Genomic DNA, 24014 nt, shown 5'->3' with positions numbered 1-24014 from the left:
AAATTATAGAGATATTCTTCCTATTGATTGTATTAGTTTTCTGTGGTATCGTGGTTATGCTATTATGATGCGTTTTTTCTCCACTATTGTGCAATAGGCGGGTGTATCATTCATAGAGCAGCTCTTTTCTTCTTTTTGTGAAAGGATAGCCATCTTTAAATTACTTCCTCTGAAGTTAAAAGGCTTTGCAGCTAATCAGCCTATTATTCTCCACTAATAGATGACCAGTAATTGCAACTAATAACTTATTACTCACCTATACACATATTCTAATAGCATGTATTTAGGGAACAATTTCTTCAATAGAATGAGACAGAGAGAAAGGGAGAGGAAAAGAGTCTATTCAGTGTTCAGAAAAGAGGTGTAAAAAAGCCCTCTTACAAAAGGAGCTTAAAAGGCTACCTGTAGCATGTTCTTTTCCCCCTTGCTAGGATTAATATGTAATCTCATTCACAGACGCTGAAGCCCAGGCGTCGTCTTCATCTCAAGATCAGACTCTGGGGCTTTGTTTGCTCTCCTCACATGAGGAGGATGGGAGGAATTAAATGGGTGTGTTTGTAATGATGGGCAGCGAGGCACCTATATTGTCGTCCTTCTGATTTATGAGAATATGTGAGAATATGTACCATGTCAGCTGCACTGAGCTTCTTATGTCTAGTACAGGAAAGTTCCATTGAGATTGGTACATTTTAATCTATAATTGGTTGAAAAGATCTTTCTGTTGCATTTGCGCAATATTGTCAGAGCGCTTTGATCTGATACGAAGCAAAAGGCTTCTCGATAACGTAAAAACAACTAAATTTGAAAAGAATTAAGCTTCAGAAATTTTCTTGGATCTTTCAGAAAAGTGAGAAACCATTCTGTCTGCTAAATCGACCCACTGACCAGTGTCCGCAGGATTTCAAAGGCGGCGAGACCAAAGGACCATTGGCCTTTTCAAACCAGCAATAACAAACCCAGCACCAGACGTCCAATAAAGAGACTTCCACTTCATTTAAAGGTAATTAATATTCTCTGTCAGCCTGCCCGCTTTCTTTGGAGTGGCAGGTCCGGGCACGCCCCCCTGCACTGTAATGGAGTTGACTGGTTAACTTTGTGTTTGTGGCCTGTGTGCTGCTGCCCGGGTGAGTGCGCTCAAGCACAGCCTGACGGTCAGCTTAGATCTGTGTGAATGGACCTGTCTTATAGCCCACTGCACTCCAATAGACCTCTCTGTCTCTCACTGTCTACCTCTCTTTATTTCTCTGTTTTCTTTTTTTTCTTTTCGGGCTCTTCGTTTTTAGATTCAGACTGTTTCTAATGCTTTCTTGTCTGAGAACCTTCAAAATGTTACATTTTTAAATAATGTTGCCAATAGAATATTCAAGAGGCCCAATATTTTTAGAGCCTTAAACTTAATGACCAAATTAAATGACATTAATTACAAAGATTAAACGCTGACGATTCTTATTAGAAGGAAATGACATTGACTCCTTTGGGAGAAATTGGGCACCGTTTAAAATAATGATTCACCGATATTAAAGGGATAATTCACCCAAAAATGAAAATTATGTCATTTATTACTCACCCTCATGTCGTTCCACTCCTGTAAGACCTTTGTTCATCTCTGGAACACAAATTAAGATATTTTTGATCAAATCCAATGGCTCAGTGAGGTTTTTTGGCAGGTTAACTTATACTTTCAAACACCCAGAAAGCTACTAAAGATATATTTAAAACACTTCATGTGACTACAGTGGTTCAACTTTAACGTCACTGAATATGAAAATACTTTTTGTGCACCAAAAAACCAAATATCGACTTTATTCAACAATACCAAGTGATGGGTGATTTCAAAACACTACTTCTTGAAGCTTCGAAGTTTTAAAAATCTTTTGTTTTCGAATCAGTGGTTCGGAGCATATATCAAACGATCTCAAACTGCCAAAGTCAGGTGATTTTAGTAAACGAGGCTTCGTTACATCATAAGTGTTTTGATTACAGTTTGATACACGCTCCAAACCACTGATTTGAAACAAATGATTTGTAAAGCTTCGAAGCTTCATGAAGCAGTGTTTTGAAATTGCCCATCACAAGATACTATTGAATGAAGTCATTATTTTGTTTTGTTTTTTGATGCACAAAGTATTCTCGTCACTTCGTAACATTAAAGTTGAACCACAATACTCACATGAACTGTTTTAAGTACCTTTCTAGGCCTTTGAAAGTGTAAATTAACTTGCTGTCAATGCAGCCATCGGATTTGATCAAAAATATCTTAATTTGTGTTCCGAAGATGAACGAAGGTCTTACATTATCATAAACACAAAAAAATGAAAATTCTGTTGTCATTTGCTCAGCCTCATGTCGTTAAAAACCTGGATGTCTGTCTTCTGCAGAACATAAAGGAAGATATTTTGAAGAACAGTTTTAGAAATCAAAATATATTTTCATGCTTCACATAAGAAAGAAAGTCATACAGTTTTGGAATAACATTTTCACTTTAGTGTTTTCACTTGGTGGTAATAACCTAATGGACAAAACATGTCTGCTCTTGTCACAAAGGTTGATGAACCCATGAACCCTATTTTATTATCACTGTACCCTTCATCAAGGTTGGTCCATGGTGAAAATAGTGTGTACAGGAATTAACTTTAAATGAAATGTTTTCAGTTCTTGTGTCATGTATATCATACTGCATAATTTCAAATCTGCAATTATAGGTATGTTTCATGCTAAACATGTCATTATTAAGTTTCCTGAGCTGTTGTGATAGTTAAATGGAAAAGAGGGTGTCGTAATTGCTGGTACATTAACAGCCTGGTTTGCTTGCCTGTTTACTAGGCTGAATATAATGAGGAAATCAATGGGACGCATTTAGCCCAGCTCTAGCAGTACTTGGACAGAAAGCATGGCCACAAGTAAACAAATTTCCATTAATCACTCTGGTCACTATGCCTCTGGCTCCGTCCCTGGATGTGAGGAACATGGGCCGACCGGAAACTGGCTCTTGTAGAAGCAAGTGATAAGGAGAATTAGGTTTTTGTGTTTGGAGCACATCATTGGAAACTACCAGTCAGAAAGGGTGTACAATGGTGCATTGTGTGCGCATGGTATACTTGTGAGTAGAACCACATTGTCAATCTCAATTAGCTGCTCAAATTAATGCCAACATTTGTCAATGAAACCAAATCAGCTACTTTTTTGCTAGAATGTTTAAATGTTTCAGTTCTTTGGAATATCACCTATCAGCTTTCCTGTAATTGACCATATTTCTTAAAATAAACAGTTCACTAAAAATGAAAAGTTTTCATTTACTCGCATGTATGTAATTCTAAAATGTTTGACATTCATTCTTCTGTAGAACACGAAGGAAAACAGTTTGAAGAATGTTGCAGTCCAAACAACACTGGACCCCTTTGACTTTCGTTGTTTGGACCAAAAAAAATTGAGGCTTTTTTTTTCCAAAATGAAGAAGAAATGTAGTCATATAGTTTTGGAACAATATGAGAGTGGAAAACATAGTTCACCTAAAAATGAAAATTCTGAAATGATCTCTTTAACCTCTAGTCTTGTGTGTGTTTCCTACCTCTTCTTGTGCCTTGGTGTTTCTGTTGGTGGAACAAAAATCAGCATCAACCTCAGAAATCACATCCTTTGTGGTAATTTCTCTTCACAGTGAAATCTATATGCAGTGTGTGCCACACAATACCTGCTACGGTTTCATGTTTTTGGTGGAGAAGACCCTCTCATTGTGACCCACATCAAACAGGGGTTCAGGGAGCCCAGGGTCCAAAGCCTGACCTCATTTGCAGCTGAATGTAAGAGCTGGGTCTGTGAGCGTGAGCTGTGATTAGCATGTGTTTGTTTGTGGAGGCCCAAGAATGGAGGAGAAACTACCAACAAAACACAGCTGGTGTGAACTGCGCCCTTACCTGCAGGTACTGTGGGTCTCATATGATGAAAGACCATCTGAAAAGATGGCTTGAGAACAGAGTGGTAGTCGTTGGACGTATTTTCGAATCAGTTTTATCAATTTGTTTCTAAATAAATTATTCAATGTTCTTTTTACTATCTTTTTGCCATTTTATAAGCTCAAATTTTAATGAAGCCATATAGACACATAATGGTGTTTTATTGTATTTCATGTGTCTTATTTCAAGCTGTTGCACTCATAATTCAGGTCAAAACCCACATATAAACAGCATCTGCATTAATCATACTTAAAATTAATCGATCAGCAGGGAAAGTTTTAGCATGTTGTAATAAAATGTAATTTATTTAAAAAGAAAAAAAACTTTGGGGTTAGTCACATTATTTTTGTATTTCTTACTATAAATAACTAATTTCTAAAATATACATATATATATTTATTTAAATATTTATTCCTGTTATGGTCAAGCTGAACTTTCAGCATCATTACTCCAGTCTTCATTGTCACATGATCCATCATCTAATATGCTGATTTGGTGCTCAAGAAACATTTCTTATTATTATCAATGTTTGAAATATTTTTATGGAACTGTGATACATTTTTTTTCAGGATTCTAATGAATAGAAAGCTCAAAAGTACAGTATTTTTTTAATACAGAATCATTTTGACATTATAAATGTCTATACTGTCATATTTGATCGATTTATTGAATAAAATTGTTAATTAGGTCTGATTCAAAAGAGCATTAATTTGCAAATCTGAGAGCTATACATTGCTACATTTGAGAGAAAACATAATTGGATTATTGTATAGTTATGAATTGAGCTGTGCAAAAAATTGGATGTGTCAAGATAGACATGAAACCATGATGTCTGCATTGTAAGACCACATCTGAAGTATTTCTTTCATTAATCAAGCCATTAAATACATTTTTGTATTTGAGCTGAGATCTTTGTTGAAGGCCACTCTATCAAAACCTATGTGGACGTGATGCTTAAATTATAAACTGGACTGCAGTAAAAGCTGTTGCTGAACTGGGACATTTCTATTGGTGTGAATGGGGAGGAAGAGGTCAGTGACCTTGAAGGTCAAGATCTGTGGGTTATTGACCACTACCACTGAAACACAATGAGCCGTGGTTAATGGAGTAGTACAAGACATCCAGAAAAAGAGATGTGTTGTAGATTCATTGTGTGTGTGTGTGTGTGTGTGTGTGTGTGTGTGTGTGTAGCCAGGCTATGTTAAGGCCTTCATGTCCTTGTCCTTCTCTTGGATGTTGTGACCAGCTGTGCGTGTGTTCTACCTGTGTTGCTTCTCTGGTTTACCTGCTCCAGGAACACAGACTATCAACTTCAACCTCAGTGAGCTGTCACAGCCACTTTCAGTAACGTATACAACAACAAACAATCCCCTCAGCTCAAGAGAGATGTCAGGATAGAGGAACATTTGGCCTGCTATTCTGACATGGCTCATTTTCCAAAACCATTCAGTACCATTAAATAAAAAAACATCTTTATTTAGTCCTTTTTTGGTCTGGCAAAGACAAGTTAAAATGGCTTTGAGAAGGGTGTGGGATCAAGAGCAAGACGAAAAACCCATTAGGTTCATTTTATTAGGTTCAGAGTCTTTTAAAGGTATTATTGTATAGACTGGTCGTTCTAGCAAGAGCATGCCCTGTACACCAGTCTGATTTTGAAAACCTGAGTGTGGTATTTTGACATACTTGACTTACATTATTTTTAATGAATCACATTCTGAGTTATTCTTGTCCTTTTTTCTTGTCTTTACAGGTTTATTATGTTTGCAGCAGGGTTGTGTGCCATTCAGAATTGAATTGAAAATTACCTTTTAAATTCTTGAATTTAAGTCAAATTTAAATTGAGGTTCAGGATTGCAATTATAAATAAAATAACAGTGTGTGGATTTTTAACTTCTTTAAGTCTATGAGAATCAACATTGCCATGGCTTTTTGGAGATGGTGAGAATTTAGGGATTTTAAATGTTGTGAAAGTGGCACAGAGATGGTGTTTATATCACACAACAGATAAGTAAGTTATTTTATTGAACAGATAAATTGCCATACAGTATGTAGCTCTCTAACAGAGTTCATTCTAAAGCATTATCTATGGTCATTATGGTTGTTGTAGCGCTGTGCTGGAATTGTTTTTCTGTGTCTTTTAATGGGTAAAGCTACAGTAATGTCTTCAGCTTGTCAGCTTGAGATCCTTACCACTGAATCAGGTTATATCGCTTAAGTCTACTTGTCTATGTTTTATGAGCAATATAGGATAATCATATTCATCCACACAGTCACGCAAAGCCGAAGCACAACCAAAACAATGTTGTTCCTCAAAATGCATGCAGTTTTTTTAACTGCTAGAGGGCCAAAAATTAGTGTACCTTTTAAAGGTGCCATCGAATTGAAAATTGAATTTACCTCGGCATAGTTGAATAACAAGAGTTCAGTACATGGAAATGACATACAGTGAGTCTCAAACTCCATTGTTTCCTCCTCCTTACATAAATCTCATTTGTTTAAAAGACCTCCGAAAAATAGGCGAATCTCAACATAACACCGACTGTTACGTAACAGTCGGGATCATTAATATGTACGCCCCCAATATTTGCATATGCAAGCCTATGATCGAGGCATTACACAAGGGCAGCCAGTATTAATGTCTGGAGCAGCACAGCTGAATCATCAGACTAGGTAAGCAAGCAAGGACAACAGCAAAAAATGGCAGATGGAGCAATAATAACTGACATGATCCATGATAACATGATATTTTTAGTGATATTTGTAAATTGTCTTTCTAAATGTTTCGTTAGCATGTTGCTAATGTACTGTTAAATGTGGTTAAAGTTACCATTGTTTCTTACTGTATTCACGGAGACAAGAGTCATCGCTATTTACATTATTAAACACTTGCAGTCTGTATAATGCATAAACACAACTTCATTCTTTATAAATATCTCCAACAGTGTAGCATTAGCCTTTAGCCACGGAGCATAGCCTCAAACTCATTCAGAATCAAATCTAAACATCCAAATAAATACCATACTTACGCGATTAGACATGCTGCATGATGAACACTTTGTAAAGATCCATTTTGAGGGTTATATTAGCTGTGTGAACTTTGTTTATGCAGTGATAGAGTCGAGAGCTCTGGAGGGGGCGGAGAGCGCGAGATTTAAAGGGGCCGCAGCATGAATCGGCGCATTTCTAATTATACCTCAAAATAGGCAGTTAAAAAAATTAATTAAAAAAAATTAATTAAAAAATAATTCCGACATGGCATGAACATGCTTGAAGACAAACTGTGCAGATCGGTGGGTCCTCACTCAGGACCAGAGTTGAGAACTACAATAACTTTTGTGGCCCAGAGTGCAAAGGCTAAATCAAATTGAACCAACAGAAGGCAACAGACTGATTTTATTGGATCAGTGTGTTACACCTGTCACCGTCTGTCGGAGTTGATCGGCTTTCGTTTTCACCAATTGAACGTGTTGAACATTTATTGGGTCTTGGAATGTCTGAAAAATGACGTACTGTAATCTAGTGGCTGTCGGCGTCTTGACGATGAAGTGTAAATTAGCCTTGAACACTTCCTTTTCCTGAATTCATTACCTTCACCAAATGCTTTCTTTGAATTTCAATTCACTAAATTCCTCTTCCTGTTATTCCAGTTCAAATTCCAATTCAACTTCCAGTGGGGTGCGGTCAGTTCAATTTAAATTCATAATCATTATTGAAAAAGAGCTATTTCTTCGATTCTGAATTTTTTTCCCACCATGGTTTGCAGATGTGATTTACCTTCTTAAAGCCAGTATAAAAACATTTTAAAAAATCTTTTAACTTTACTGTATTGAAGCATGTTTCTGAGTAAGACAGGATATTCAATGAGAAACCCACCTTATTCGTTGAGCCATTGTTTCCTTTTTGGCCCACTTAAACAAAGAGAGCCACACAATGACAGTGTTCACAGTTTTTGGGGTAATTTTGAAAGCATCACCTCAAAAGTGGTCCCCGTCAGCTTTAACATATTTCAGGCTTTATAGTGAAAAGCTTATGATGAGGTATGATCAGAAGCGAGTGAAGTGAAAATTAAACGGCAACATTCATAGTGGAACGTTGAGCTTTTTTGCAGGTGACAGGGCGTCTGGGTGACATTGGATGTGTGTCTGTCGAATGAATGTCCTTGTGCCTGTGTGCCGTGATTTTAGTCAGCTGCAGGAGGCACAGCTCTGATGGCTAGACAAAGATACAGGCAAGATCACAGCTGGAGGCATGAGAGGTGGAGGATGAGCATGATAGAGATTGAGTGTGACAGAGAGAACGGTTGTTATAAGTAAGTGTCCAAAATCTGGCCAGTTTCATATTTCGGTCTGTCTTCTGCCATTGGTCTGTTCACTTAGTTAGATTAATTAAAGGGTTAATTCACCCAAAAATGAAAATTCTGTTATTAATTACTCACCCTCATGTCGTTCCAAACCCGTAAGACTTTCGTTCATCTTAGGAACACAAATTAAGATATTTTTGATTTAACCACCACTTTCAAGGTCCAGAAAGGTACTAAAGACATCGTCAAAACAGTCGATGTAGTTCAATCTTAATTTTATGAAGCAACAAGAATACTTTTTGTATTCTTTTTGTATTTCAGCATTCTGAAGTAAAACCTGGAAGTGCTGAGCGTAAACAGCGTAGGAGAATGACACAGAAGAGAGGATAATGTTGAATAAAGTCATTATTTTTGTTTTGTTTTTGCGCATAAAAAGTGTTCTGGTCTCTTCATAAAATTAAGGTTAAACCACTGCAGTCACGTCGACTATTTTACCGACGTCTTTACTACCTTTCTGGACCTTGAAAGTGGTTAAATTGCTGTCAATGGATGAGTCGGAGAGCTCTCGGGTTTCATCAAAAATATCTTAATTTGTGTTCCGAAGATGAACGAAGGTCTTATGGGTGTAGAACGACATGAGGGTGAGTAATTAACGACAGAATTTTCATTTTTGGTTGGACTAGCCCTTTAATATGTAAATCAACTAATACCGATTTGTTTTCTGTACATGATATGCATGGGGTAAGTGAATTTGATTTGATGATACTTTTATAATAATATAAGGAATAAAAATTTAATAGAAAATCCACTATTAAATGTAAGCTAAACCAAAACACATAATTAAATGAAAATAAAAGCTCAAATATTTGATATTAAAGGTGGTAAAGAGGATGTTTTGTTTTATACATTTTTGCAATATTACTTGAAACTGTCTTTACTAAGTGATAAAAGACTATTTATTAAGTGCACTGAAAGGAATATTATTAATATACATCATCTGTGCACGAGGTAGGGCCTTAAAAACATCAGCCAATCGTTTACGCGATCATTGCGTAAACGATTGGCCCTCTGGCTTGTCAATCACTGCCATTGTGAGAGACGTGCGCGGATTGGCCCTCTGTCTTGTCAATTACTGCCATGATGTTCCTTGTGAGAGACGCGCGGCTGCACGCTCTAGTAACTTTCCACACTCTACAGGCGCCGCATGCAATGTTTTTTGTCGGGAGACAGGAGTAACAACTGCAGATTATGAGTTACCTGCGGTGAGTCCGACATAATGAATCCACTAAGTGTGTGCGTGGCTTAATGATTGTAAGGCCGATTATGAATGTAAATTGATACTTATGACTGATCGCGCTCAAACGCGTCCAGTCAGAGCCAGTTGCGTTTAGTCTGCGATTCCAGTCGGTGTTCAAATTCCATGTGAAAGAATATAAATCTGCTTCAGGAGCAGGAAACAATCGCTGTATGTTGAGCATAGTCAGAATGTTTTAGCTAGTCGTTAAATGTGTGCCCGGCTTAATAACACAGCGAATGCCGGTGGTAAACACTCGTATTCCGATACTCGTGCACGAGTTTTGGGAGGCGTTCACTTGAAATGAGCTGTGAAGGAGGGGGATTGTTCTTCCGCATGCGCTCATTTCAAAAACTCAGTCGACGAAAACATCCCCTGTACCACCTTTAATATTAAAGTGGTTGTCATACTGTTACTCACTCATGTTGTTCCAAACCTGCATCTGTCTTCTGATTGAAGAAACAGTGAAGAAGATATTTTCAAGACTGTTCAGGTCCAAACTATACTGCATAGAACTCAAGGACTTTAATTATAGGGACTAAAAAAAAATTTTTTTTTTTAAAGAATCATCTTTTGTGTTCCACAGAATAAAGTCAGTTATGCAGGTTTGGAGCAATATGAGGGTGAGTAAATGATTTTTTTTTTATGTTATGTTTTGGTGAATTAATGCTTTAAATAATTTACATTATAAATAAAATAATAATTAAATATTTGCCTCATTATCTCTAAACCTCACTTGAATTTGTTCTAGAACATTGAGCAAGACATTCTGGTGTGTTGGAAGCCTGTCGGGAACCTATAGTTTCCACAGTCTAAGTCAAGTCATTGTCTGGCAGCTGCTTTTTTATTTTGGACACATGCAGCCCATGTGTGTGGAGGTGTATAGAAACATGAAATAAGTTAAACAAGATGAATTATTGATAAAGTTTGTATCTTATGATGTCACCCGAACATGCCATCAGTTTAGCCACAGTGCAACAACATCTTGCATCTCCCATCTCTTTACCCACTGTTACAGAACGGCTTTACTCATTACTCCTTCGAGGGCTCATTCTTATCCTGATAGGCATTGACATCTCGGTTGCCTTAGAAACAAGTGGATCATCTGATCCCAAATCAGAAGTGCCTTTGGCATCCCTGAACATCACACACAGAAGCGTGGCATGCCCAGAACCCCACATACGCTTCGCCAACACACAGACTCTTTTGCAGATAAAGTCACGTGACCAGACAAAAGCCTCAGAAACCTGACTGAGGCACTTGAGCTCTTCAATGTCTCTTCCTGTTTTTTTTCCTCAATTACTTTTCAGCATTCAGTCAGACTAAAAAAAAATGCCATGTGTTTACTTCACACAGAGGATATTAATGTTTTGAAATGTACATTTTTTTGCATAAAACAGTTTTTTCTCTTTTTAGACTTGTGGCTTCTTGTGCGCAGCCTTTATTTTTCAAATCAGCCCTGTTGGAGACTTTTGTTTTCGCTTTTAAAATGTAATCAAAACTTACATTGCCTCTGATGAACACAACATGGTACTTATGGCTTATACAGCATCTATGAGCGCTTTATGTGGCCATGTTAAATGGCATTAAATCAACAAGTACATTCAGCTTGTGTGGCGCTTGTAGAAACAAATACATGTGTGGTAAATTCAGCTAACCTACTTATGTCCCTCTACTCCTCTGCCTCTCATTCCTCAAGCACAAGCTGTACATTGGTGTTTCAAGGATGTAAAGTAACTATATAATAGCCATGAAAGGTATTTATTTACTGCTCTTGATGTGATGAAGAATTATGTTTTTACACTGATAAAGCAAGCATATGAAATGAGAGCAAGATGAATAGAAATCGCAGAATGCAGACTGTTTCAGAAGAGGATACGGATGAGACTTGGTTAACCTGAAACATCATTCGTGCTAAAGAGCAGAAACATGAATCTACCATGCATTATTTTATATAGTGGTTGTTTTTATTCAATCTTAATTCTTTATCATTTTTAAAAGGAATTCTTCAATAATAATACTGGGTTCTTATTGATATGCTATAACGCTGCACAGAGATTTCAGTTTTATGGTGGGTCAAAGAGGGTGACGGATGAGATACCTAGTTGGCTTCTGTGCTTTAACGCTCGCATCTCTCCCCTTCACCTGTCAACACATTTTCTATACTTCTATGAATTTCATGGCTAACCAGTCTTTAACAAACACCTACAATTCCAATAGGTTGTGTGGTGGATGGGTGGCAAGGTGCAGATGAAGGAAATGGAATCATTCTATGGTCCTGTTCCTTGACCTGGCTGTCAAGGACTGCAATACATCTTATTCGTTTTTGGTTTTTTGATATTTACTATTGCAAAGTTCTAAACAAATATTTACTTTTGCTTTATACTTTATATATAAGTTGATTTGTGTTATTGTCATTATTTCTATAGCATTGGTTGATTTGATTTCCAGAAACCAGTACTTTCTGTGCTGTTCTTTCAAAGTGATGCCATCAAGTACCTTTGCTGGAGTAACAAGACAAGTCAGTGTTCATTTTTACTGGCTATTTTAAATATGTAAGTTTAAAGGGTTAGTTCACCTACAAATTAACCCACTGTTTGCAACAGAAGAAGAGGGACTGATGTAAAGTCTTCCAGGCCCAGTTGTTTCACGGTAATGCCGCATAAACAGGCATGCGCTGAGATTGTCATGTGAACGCATCACAGAGCTATGTGGAAGTGAAGATATTTCTTTTATCTGTTATTATTATTATTTATAGTTGAAATAATTCATATAAGATGGCAAAATTGTTCGACATAAATTTTTATGCCTTTTTTTTATTTATTTTTTTCAGTTTTGTGTGAATTATTATGACTTCTTATGAAGCCAGGCTGGCACATATTTTAATATCTACAAATTTATTATTTAGCTTAAACATATTTTACCAAATGTAATTTATAGATAGATAGATAGATAGATAGATAGATAGATAGATAGATAGATAGATAGATAGATAGATAGATAGATAGATATACTGTACATACACTGTAAAACATAATATTTTGAGTTTCTGTTGATTAAACCAATCGCCTTCATTGTATTAACTCAAATTTTTCATTTCAATGAACTCAAAATTTTAAGGCAACCAGGTAACTTACTTTTTTAAATTAAACCAACAATTCTTTTTTTTTACAGTGTATAGTCTATACACACTCACTGGCCACTTTATCAGGTACACTTGTTCAACACAAATATCTGATCAGCCAACCACATGGCAGCAACTCAATACACTTAAGCATGTAGACATGTTCAAGACGATCTGCTGAAGTTCAAACTGATATTTTCTTGGCACACTTCGAGCCTCTTTGAGCATCGTATTAAGTATTGTTGCAGATGTCCATGCCTTTATGACTACAGTGCTATCCATCTTCTGACATGTACTTCCAGCAGGATAGCACACACAAAGCTCAAATCATTTAAAACTGTTTTCTTGAACCTGACAATGAGTTCACTATACTCAAATGGCCTCCACAGTCACCAGATCAGATGTACATCTGACAAATCTGCAGCAACTGCGTGATGCTATCATGACAATATGGACCAAATTGTCTGAAGAATGTTTCCAGAACCTTGCTGAATCTATGCCTTGAAGAATTACGGAAGATCTGAAGGAAAAAGGGGCTCCAACCCAATACTAGCAAGGTGTACCTAATAAAGTGGCTTGTGTGTGTATACACTACCATTCAAACGTTTGGGGTCAGTAAGATTTTTTTTTTTTTTTTTTTTTTTTTATTAGGCAAGGATGCATTAAATTGATCAGAAGTGACAGTAAAGATATTTATAATGTTACAAAAGATTTCTTTTCAAATAAATGCTGTTCTTTTGAACTTTCTATTAATCAAAGAATCCTGAAAAAAAATCAGTTTCCACAAAAATATTTAGCAGCAAAAACATTGATAATAATAAGAAATGTTTACTGAGCAGCAAATCAGCGTATTAGAATGATTTCTGAAGGATCATGTGACACTGAAGACTGAAAATTCAGCTTTGCCATCACATGAATTATATTTTAAAATATATTCAAATAGAAAAGTTATTTTAAATTGTAATAATATTTCACAATTTTACTGTACTTTTGATAAAATAAATGCAGCCTTGAGCATAAGAGACTTCTTTCAAAAAATATATATAAAAAAAAAAATCCTGACCTCAAACCTTTGTACAGTAGACTGTATATATTTTGGCGCTTTTCCACAGCATGGTACAGCTCGCTTAAAAGATTTGTGTTATTGGTTAATTGCTGCTTTGGTCGATTCTCTGCAGATGTAATAATATTGCCAAACTTCTCTAGCTCCCAGACTGTGAAAAGCCAACAGTCTCTCAACAGTATCAATCCCTCTTTCTGGTGTCTGCACTAATCAACGGCACTAATTGATTTGAGCGCTGGTGGGGGCGGGGGGCACCAGGGGAAGGGGACGAGCGGGTTATCTCTGGCTCGTATCCAAAATCTTTCATATTAGCAGCAAAAGAAGAGTGAACAAGTGAAGAAATAACAGACTCCCCGAGGGAGAAAAAAAAATATGCAATTATATTCATTCAAAAGTTCTTTCATGCTATTCACGCAGACTCTCCAGTGTAAACCCTGTCTGTAGTTAAAGAAACGTTCATTTGCACAGAAGTAATAATTACACATGAGTATATCCTCTTTCATTTACTCCACGGTAACAAATAAAAACAATCATGGTGCTGATGCTATAACTTACAGTCTGTTCTTGTGTTGTCAGTACCTTGAAGACACAATGACTGGTAACAGCCGAGGCTCTGAAAGAGAAAGTCACACATCAAGGACACACCAAAGATGGAGAAGGACAGAGAAAGAAAGAAATCATAGAATACTGTGTGGAGAGAGACTGCTGCTTTTTTTTTTTTTGTATACACTAAATCTTCATCCTCCAACCTTAAGAGTAAATTTCTATAACTTCGTTCATTGTGGCTGTTTGCTATTGTTCACAACTTGGAAGACCTCCCTTTATTCACTCAGGATGTTGATTTGCTCTATACATTTTGCCTAAATATCTACACATGTTATGAAGCGAGATAGGCCTATGGAAATAATTAATGTAGATAGCAAGGAAGCTGCCAGATGATATAAAAACGTAGAAAATGTTTTGTCAGGTAACCTAAAAATGTGCTTTATTACATCTTAATTAACCGTTTTTATTCATGCCAGAAAGTATGACTGAATTAACGTGTCTACATTAGGTAATACAATTAAAAGTGAAGATCTCTGTAAGGTAACAGCTGCCTATAACCACTTTTTACAGTGTAAGATGAAATTGAGTTCCTGGAAATAATTAACCGCTATATGTGTAACGTATCTAATGTCTGAGAGTGTCTATAGAAAGGGAACAATGCTCTGTCTGTAAATCCAGGAAAATGTCATTTTCTCGTCGTTTCTTTGCTGTGGATTCAAAAATACTATGAAATACTATGAAGCCAGTCTAAACTTAACATTTACACATTTTAATTTATATTTGATCTTAAACCTTTTTTTCATTTTATTTAGAAACGGACTTTCGGAAATAGGGACTTTCCCTTTTTTTAAGGAAAATATCGTCATATACAATATCAATTCATATTAATATTAATAATAATAAACGATACAACCTACAGCTGTTACTTAACACACTTTTTAACTTCACTTTTTGTTTGGTTGTTTGTTTATTTTACAAATGCTTTTCGACTAAATAGAAACACCAATATTTCTTTGAAACACCACTTTATTTTTATTGATAGGTGCCCGTTGTTCTGCAAAAAAATCATTTATACAGAATGAGTTAAATGCTTTTGGTAAAAAAAAAAAAAATGTAAAAGAAAGTGCGGATTTGACAGGTAATTCCAACGTTGTGTTATAAGGAAACGGTCAGACATTTTTAAAGAAAGGATTAACAAGAAAAGATAAACCCGTCTTTATAAAGTGCAGCTCCACATTGGGGGCGCTGAGATGTACTCAATACCAATAAACATGTTATGAGATTAACTTCATGAGTGCCTCCTTCACAGAATTATTTAATTTACTAGGGGGAACATTTGCTCATTCTGCAAGGTTTTCTTTTCACAATAATTTTATAAAATAAACAATTCATAACTAATGTATGTACATGCATAATTTAGCTACATAAGAGCAAAGTCTTTTTCAGTATGTCCAGAAATCGGTCCATTAATCATTGTTTTTACTCGATTCCTGGTCGCTCTGATCATCTGTAAAGCAAACGTCGACGTCGCTGTCGTTGTCGCTTTTTTGCTCGGCGTCCTCGAAGATGCCTTCCATTTTGTCGTCGGATTTTTTAATGCTTTGACCAGGATGCCTCGATTTGACGTGCCTCTCCAAATCTCGCCTGCGCACGAGAACCTTCCCGCAAAACTCGCACCTGTATGGCGTATTTCCCTCCGCGTGCAGTCGGATGTGTTTGTTGAGATTGCTGGGATCGCCAAAAGGCCTAAAACACACTTTACATTTGAGTGGTTTGTAGCCTGTATGAGTCCTCATGTGAATCTTCAGCCCGTATTTTCGAGAGTACAGTTTGCCACAGTAAAGACACAGGTGTCCCTTTTTTGGCTTGCCCGAGTTTGGGTTCGATGCGGGCATAGACTCCAGCCGTGAACGGTTCTTCTCCACGGCGATTTCAGACAGCTGTTGCGTGTGCATCGCGATCTCCCTGTCTATATTCGTAATCGCGTTTAGGTCTGGATTGAGAGCGGGCGCGCCAAAGTAGTCTGGGTATTTGAGCAGGTTGCCGAAGTGAAATTTCAGAGGGTAGTACGGGGAGCTATAAAGGAGCTCTCCGTTGTAAACCGTGAATGGCATGAGGGGTATGTTGCAGTCTCCATTGTAGGACTTTCCCCCGTCAAACTGTGGCAAGGAGAACCTCTCGAAGTGAAACCCGGCTGGAAGCTGGGAGTAGCGCGAGGGCGACAGGGCAGGGTGCATGCGGCTTTCAACGTGTTTGAAAGCTGAGGTCTCCTCAAAATGTGGCAGTAGAGGAAAGCCACGGATGGTGTTTGCGCAGGGGATCACGGGAGGCGTGCTGTCCATGGGGTGCGCGCATTTTGTGGGATGAACGTTTGGTGGAGGGTCATTTAGGGTGCGCACTGACTTGATGTTTCCAAGCAGTTTACTAAACCCAATACTGTTTGGTTTCACAGTAGGCTCATCTCTCGCGACCTCAGCCGGGGAGATCTTTGAAAGTCCCATTGGTTTGAAAGCAGAGCGCACGCCTGGATGGAAACCCATGCTGTTGAGCACAGACGACGTCCCGCCGAGGCCCAGGATGTGACCGGGGTTCCTGGCGGAGGTCACACTCATGTCAAGGGCTCTGTCCTGCTCCTCTGCGCTCGTTTTTTTTGATAGTCCCGCTTTATTGGCGAACGGTTTCACTGCGTCTGACATGAAGGTGCTGTGGCCGTTCCGTGGAGAGGACGACGTATTCGGAATGTCTCCGGATTTCGGAGATCTGTTGAAGTTGTCTGTGCCTCTCATTTGCTCGTTGCTCACCAAACTTCTGCCGTTGCTCAACGCACAGTGGAAATGCACGTGAGCTTTCAGAGTGTTCGGGTATTTGAATATTCTCCAGCAGTACCAGCAAATGTAGCGCTCCTCGCCTGAAACAAAAAAAATTAAGACGCGATTAAATGACGTTGTTTTCAGCTGCAACACTCTTAAAATGCATTATGAAACGACCCTTTTTTAAAATAAAAAATAATGCGTCATAAAGATGTTTTTAATCTCCATTAGCAACTCAAGAACGACTGCAAGTGATACTTGACGAGAAGATGGTTCTTTGCTGAATTTGATAAGTTTTATTTTAAAGCCTGCAGTCATGACTTTTTATCACCACGCCTTGGTCACGTTGGCATGACACCAGTTGGGCAGTCTGGGGTCAATGATATAGATGTAATGATTTTGTAATCCTCAAAACCCCGTTGTTTATTGTCACCATCAAAAGAGCAAGCGTCGGCCCAATCTGGCGCTTACAAACCAATACATTCAATAGGGACTTTCCCTGTGCGCTTTCCCGTGGAATTGACGGCAGCTGTTGCTTGAAATCGCGAGTCGCATAAGACAATGAGGCTGGCCCATCTGTTGACGCTGGAGAAAAGGAAGCGTATGTCAAGGAGCGCACCGCGTATTGGCCCGGGAGCAGCGCTCACAGTACAGCGTCGCAAATCAGGGCAATATACATCCCACATAAAAGTTTGCATTCACCAGCTAACAATACCTTATGCAGGCAGCTAATTTACCGTAGAGCACCTTTTTGAATTTATTTGCTTTTGAATACATGAATATTAATGACTAGATGACATTTGTTAACCTCTTCCCGTCGCTGAAATACACCGCGCATCGGCCCAGGAGAGGACATCCAGGACTTTATTAGTGAATGAAACTAATTAAGAGAGATAATACAGACTGTAGCTGAGCATGATCAATCATATGTTAATATATAGCTAGCAAATACAGTAGCCTGCAGTATCTGTGTGTGTGTGCTCAGTAATTCTTAGCCAATCAATAGGAGTTACTGCCCCAGACGACAGACCTTTCGATTTAATACTAAACAGGGATAATCTGACAACATTCTCAGATAAGCCTATTAAATCGGATTTGAATAGGATTTGTTTTTGATTGTGCTGGTGGCCGTGTTGCTTAAAAATTCATTCATAGCCCATCAAAACATAACTAACTAACTATTAGTTTTAACAATATAATATGCTTATATTTTACACTGTCGCTTTATTTGATAATTACAAAATTGCTGGAATTTCATTCTAATTTTTCAAATGCATTTTCATTTTAAAATAATTTTGAAATTTGAATGGCGTACATACATCTTGTACTTTATAGTTCTGCAATATATTCATGTAAAGTGAAAAATTCTAAGGGGTATTCTCTACTTCAAGAATTGTATTTAATTATTGTACATTTTTAAATAAACGAAATTATGACGCACTTCTCACCTTTTTCGTCATGAGTTGGAGTTGCAGTCGTAGGAATATCAAACCATTGCGCCAGTGCGTTGGAATACCAAACGCTCAATTCCTCTCCAGTCTGTATTTCTCTTATCACGCGATAGAATATCTTTCGAAAAGAAAGAACAGTATTAGAAATAGTCTGTGATTTACATAGGATCGAATTCATTATATTTTTTCCTTACTCACCTGTCCTCCAGGTAAATCCGAGACTGCCTCGAGGTTCTGTTCTTGACTGTTCCTGGCCGCGCGTATTAACCCGATCCAATCTGGAACTGCGCTGCCAGACTCATCCACAAATTCTCCCCTCACCAGACGGATCTACAAATACAAATTTTAACATGAATAACCTGTTTTAATGTTGTTTGCTTGGTTCATAACGAAAGGTAGCTAAAATAGTCAACTAAAAATTGGCTCATGATGTCTGCCACCTGTGAAGCTGTTGAAATTGTATTTTAGAATATTTTTCTAAAAATGTTTTTATATATATATATATATATATATTATATATATTATTATTATTATTATTATTATTATTATTATTTTTTTCTTCTTCTTCTTCTTCTTCTTTGTTTTTCTGCCCACACATTTTTAATTATATCACCCCAAGGTATTTCAAACAAAAGCGCGTTAATGTCGTTTTATATGGTCTATTAGACAATGGCGATAATGTTCATGGAACAGGCCACATAATTGAGTTGATATGAGAAACGAATTTGAAGAGTGTCAAAGCATTTCTATTCTGTTCAAACAAATTAAAGATTAAAGCGTGACATTTGACACGGAGATTGCACCTGATGATCGCCCATGGCCCGCGGCGTTGCATTTACGCGCATCAATCACAGAAGCAGACAGCGTAAAGAGCTCCAGTCTATTTACAACTTATTTAGGAAAGTAAAAGCCGTTTACATGTAACGCCTTTTAAACCCCTTTGATTTACGAATATTCCACATTTTTATTATTTTTTTAATAAAATGCCTTGGCCATATTGTGATTTATAATAATATTTGATGTAGTGTTTCCAGTTACATATAATCTGTATTTTATCAACTGCTTAGTTATTGTCTGGTTTACTGTTATCTTTATATCAAAATGAAATGGTACATGGGAAAAACCAGCCCTCAAGCCTTTGAAATTTAATAGGGTAGAGGGCATGAAATCTCGCGCAGAAACTCACTTCACCCTATTAAGGCGGTTAAGTAAAAGGCACAGAATGACATGTTGTCCTGCTAATATAACTCAATTATTTCTAACCTGACAGCACAAACCAATTAATACGAGGATGCTTTATGAAGAGTGACAGGTCAGTATCCACACTTGGAAAAGTAAGGTGTTATTAACCTTTTTTTTTTTTTTTTAACTACATACAAATTACTTCTAAATGTATAAAAAATGTGATATTTTGATTTCTTTGATTTTGTTTCTTTTTCAGATTAAAGCATTATTATTATTATTATTATTATTAGTGGTAGTAGTAGTAAAATAATAAAAATACAATAATAATAATTTGTTGTTATTATTATAATTGTATTTTATTTGTACTTATATGTAGGTGTCATTCAATAGATTAAATAAAAAGCTGCAGAATAAAATACAAATGGAAAAGGCATATATCTATTCTAAATTGTACAATATTTTGCACAAAATCTCACGAATGCATAATTTTGTAATAAAATGCATAAAATGTCACATTTCTCTCGGTGTGCATTTTATTAAAAACTTTCAAGTCATAATAAAATGTTTAACACTCTTTATCTTTCTTAAAGGACAAAAATCAAACTAACCTTCTTTTTCACTCCAAGTTCCTTGCGGTCCGAAACATACTTCCCCAGTTTGAAGATGCCCGGGACCGGACCTATCCGAAGCCCGGCTGGGATGCTGCAGTCGGCGAACACACTGATAGTGGGTGTCCGAGTCGCTTGCATGGCTAGCTCTGCGTGGGGCTGAGCTATCAGAACCAGGACGACCAAGCAGGCACTGATTGAGATGAGCAGAGAGTCTGAGATGAGGACAGACTAATATCCGCCCGCCAAGTGACGCGGTGGCGTGTGTGATCCGGCTTTTACTTATGGCGCAGTCAGGTACCCCTCGGCACATTAATGCGCAAGGGCGAGCAGCGCGCTATGAGAGAGTTGCGCTCTTTTAGCAGCTGTAGAACCCTCCGAAATGGTCACATGGAGACTTTCCCTCACCCTCACGCATAATGAACCGCTCCAAACGGTCAAGAGACAATAGGCCCCAGCGACCTTCCCATCCCCAAAATCCAATTTGTCAAGGGCAGAGAAAAGAGAGTGCAGAATCAAAGGTCTGGCGCAACCATTAATCCTCAGCATGTGGCTTTGTCCTCCAGACAGTTCCGATATTTTAAGTGACAAATCCACTGTATAATTTCTCCATAAATTCTCTCCCCTTTTATTGTTCCCATACAAACCAGTTTTTGGAAATCAGTGACTACTTTAAATCTACTTGGCTGCATCCTTTTAGGTTTTATGTACTTCAAAGCTCTTTATTCTCTCTCTGGCTGCATTGTCTGTTGCCGTTTCAACAAAAGGAGCAGGAATGTTTGGGAGACTTGTTAACTTCTATTGACTCCCGGCGTGTGCCGTGCTGGGACCGGGCAGGTACTCAACGGGAGAACCAGCCAAAAAAATAAGAGCCGCTTTCAAAATAACCACCACCTTATCATTTCACACTTTTTGACGACAGATCACGTATCAGGATGGTCGCATTCAGTTTTGATGAAGCGCCCTGCAGGGCTCTAGAATTAATGGAGAAGACTTTATCAAAGGACGCAGGACAAAACACGAAATCTTTTAGCGGCTTTCACTTGTATAGAATGTTTTCAAAGGAAAAGCAATAATACTTTCTAAATACATTTTATTAATGCATATTAAGTGATCATTTTAGCCTCTACGAATTAATATAGCCTACTTGATCCATGTAACATTTTTAAGGCATTGCTCTTTTGAATACAAAGTTATAAATAAATAACAAGTTAGTGTTTTATGTTAAATGTCTTTTCTTTTTTTTATCATTTGGACGTGTGTCAAGAAGAGGAGCCCACTCAGATTTTCACTCAGGACCATTGGGTGTCATCTGAAGTGACTTCAGTGGTATTGTTACCACTGGTTTTAAAACTTAATTTGACCTCTTTGATCGTGGTCCTCAATGACTGAACAGAGGCCGAAGGAAAGAAACAAGAATTTGTGGGCGATAAATTCAAGCCATGAACATGTCCCGCTAACCTCTGCCCTGGCGACTCTGCGATGACACTCCGCTGTAATTGGAGAAGCAGAGGTGGGATTTCTTTCTTCAGGAAAAGGTACCCCACTGCTCCTTTCTGGGAGCCTTCTCTTTGGGCTCCTTAATGAGTCAAAGAGCGTGAACGACACGCGAACAATTTTTGAATAGGCGCATGCAAAGGCCGGCTGTGTGGTGGGTTATTTATTAATGTTGCCATTTGTGACTGGTTCCCATCCGCTCTGCAACAGCGGGTCCGGCCTCTACAGCTCTCACACCAGCCGGGCCCATTCTCATTCTCGTCTTGTGTCTTTAAAGTCGAAGTTTTCCAACTAATAAATTGTGCACAAAGGCGGAAACGGGGACGTTTTCTTTTCTGTCCTCCTAACCGGGAAAAGCAAAGGGTGAAAGTCATCCCAGAGCGCTCATTGGAGCAGAGGTTTTGGGAGCTAAAGCAGTGTTCAGAGCAAATGGGATGGAAAATTAAATGAAATCAAATAGCTTGAACGCTCGCATTGTCCTCGTGTCTTTTAAATGGCACATTAATTACACGGCAGCAGCTTTATTTCGGAACAATATTGTGGACCCGAACGGAGCATTCCAGGACATTTTTTTTTTTTACGTGTCGGATTGTGAGATTCGGAGAAAGTGTTGCTCAAGTGGTTGAAAGCATTTTCTCAGGGTCTCAGCGTTACAATTCGAGCTAAATGTGGGATTTGATTTAACAGGTTGCCAAATAATGAAGCATGAATGTAGAGTAACAGCGACTGTGTGAAGAACTGCAGTGTCCCACCAGGGGTTTCATTCATGCGTCCAAACTGGCCTTGAGTGCCAAGGGTTCACCACTCTATCTGAACGATGCACAATGCCCGAGCTCTAAAGAAAACCTTTTTTTTTTTTTTTTTACGCCAACCATAAACGCTCTGCCATACAAACTCCTTTTATAGGCTCTTACTTTCTTTTCTCATCGTTCTCTTTCATATATTCCCAGTGCAAATAAGGGAAACGTTTTTTGTATACAAATCATTTGCTGCATTTCTTTTTTACTTTAGTTATAGGGTGAATTCAGGTTGATTGGGACACTTTTTCCAATCACCCTGAATTCACAACATTGCATGGCCGAGTATAACGTAACATGCTTAAAACAAATATAAAGGTCAGAAAAATTAAAAACATGTTTTTATTATTTATTTAGCCTATTTAACACGAACGAAAATATGTTTGGCTACAAATATTAATCTTACATAGGCTACCTATTTTTATGCGCTTAACCTTCTCGCTCTTGTTGCGGGAAAGTGCACGCCTCACAAAGGACGGACCAGCTGCGTCGCAGATAGGGGATGCGGGTGGGACATTAGTGACGCGATTGAATAGTAATTATGCTTGTATGGGAGTCCCACCAGATGACATGATTGGGATTTTAACCCAGACTAATATTCAAAGTCGCATTAGAAAGTGGCGAGATAAGTGGCTACCGATTCGACTCTGTTCATGCGTGCTCCCATTTCTAAATGCTCTCAAAAGGAAGGGGGCTGCTTCGTTTCAGTATTCAAAGCCTGAACAAAGTTAGCTCTGCCTTTTGAACCGAATTTCCCCAACTTTACCTCTCTTGTCCCAGTTGAAAGGCCTCGCATAATGGGGTGTAAACTTGTCTGAATTGAAATGTTTCGGTGTACCTTATAAATTCATACCCTTTTTCACTCGAGCGCGTAAGAATGAACCTTCAGTCTATCCGATTCTCTCTGCTGTCGAACGCCTTTACCGCGAGCTCTATTTGTGAAGTTCATTTTTAGGCAAATGTATGCAGGGGAGGTTTGCGGTGAATAGTTCTGTGTGTCAGCCGGGCCTAATTGGGATTAAGGCACTAAAACCATATGCAAAAAGTGACAGAATTTCTCAGGTTTTAGAGAGCACCAACTTTTGCCCCCTTTTGATCCTCAGATCATTTAAGTGGACGCTGGGAAAAAAAGACTGAGGGAGTTTTGTGTGCTGGTATGTACAGACGGATCATTAGTTATTCCTTTGACGAGATTCTTTCAATTCAGTCATGAATTGAAAACATTTAGAATAATTTGGGTGTCTGCATAACATTTTCTGAAGAACCGAAAAATAAATTGTCCTAAAATATTCGTCATGCAGGCTAAGGTTCTGGATATAATTTGTGAGGGAAAAAAAATTACTTGATGAGAATGCTGGGACATCTTGAGTCCTGTAGGAGGCCTAA

General features: G+C 38.0%; 1 protein-coding gene across 1 annotated transcript; it reads right to left on the bottom strand.

Annotated features, from left to right (window-relative positions):
* Positions 1 to 15735: 15735 nt before the first annotated feature.
* prdm13 (PR domain containing 13) lies at positions 15736 to 22656 on the bottom strand. The gene is made up of 4 exons (XM_048153139.1): positions 20335 to 22656; positions 18740 to 18871; positions 18539 to 18659; positions 15736 to 17188 (listed from the first exon to the last, which is right to left on the bottom strand). The coding sequence occupies exons 1-4, from the start codon at positions 20473 to 20475 to the stop codon at positions 15747 to 15749; spliced, it is 1836 nt and encodes a 611-aa protein (XP_048009096.1). The 5' UTR covers positions 20476 to 22656; the 3' UTR covers positions 15736 to 15746.
* Between the last annotated feature and the right edge of the window lie 1358 nt (positions 22657 to 24014).

Source organism: Megalobrama amblycephala, linkage group LG13 (genome assembly GCF_018812025.1).
Source record: "Megalobrama amblycephala isolate DHTTF-2021 linkage group LG13, ASM1881202v1, whole genome shotgun sequence".
NCBI lineage: Eukaryota > Metazoa > Chordata > Actinopteri > Cypriniformes > Xenocyprididae > Megalobrama > Megalobrama amblycephala.
Note: the sequence above shows the minus strand (reverse complement) of the source record. Positions and strands in the feature narration are given on the sequence as shown.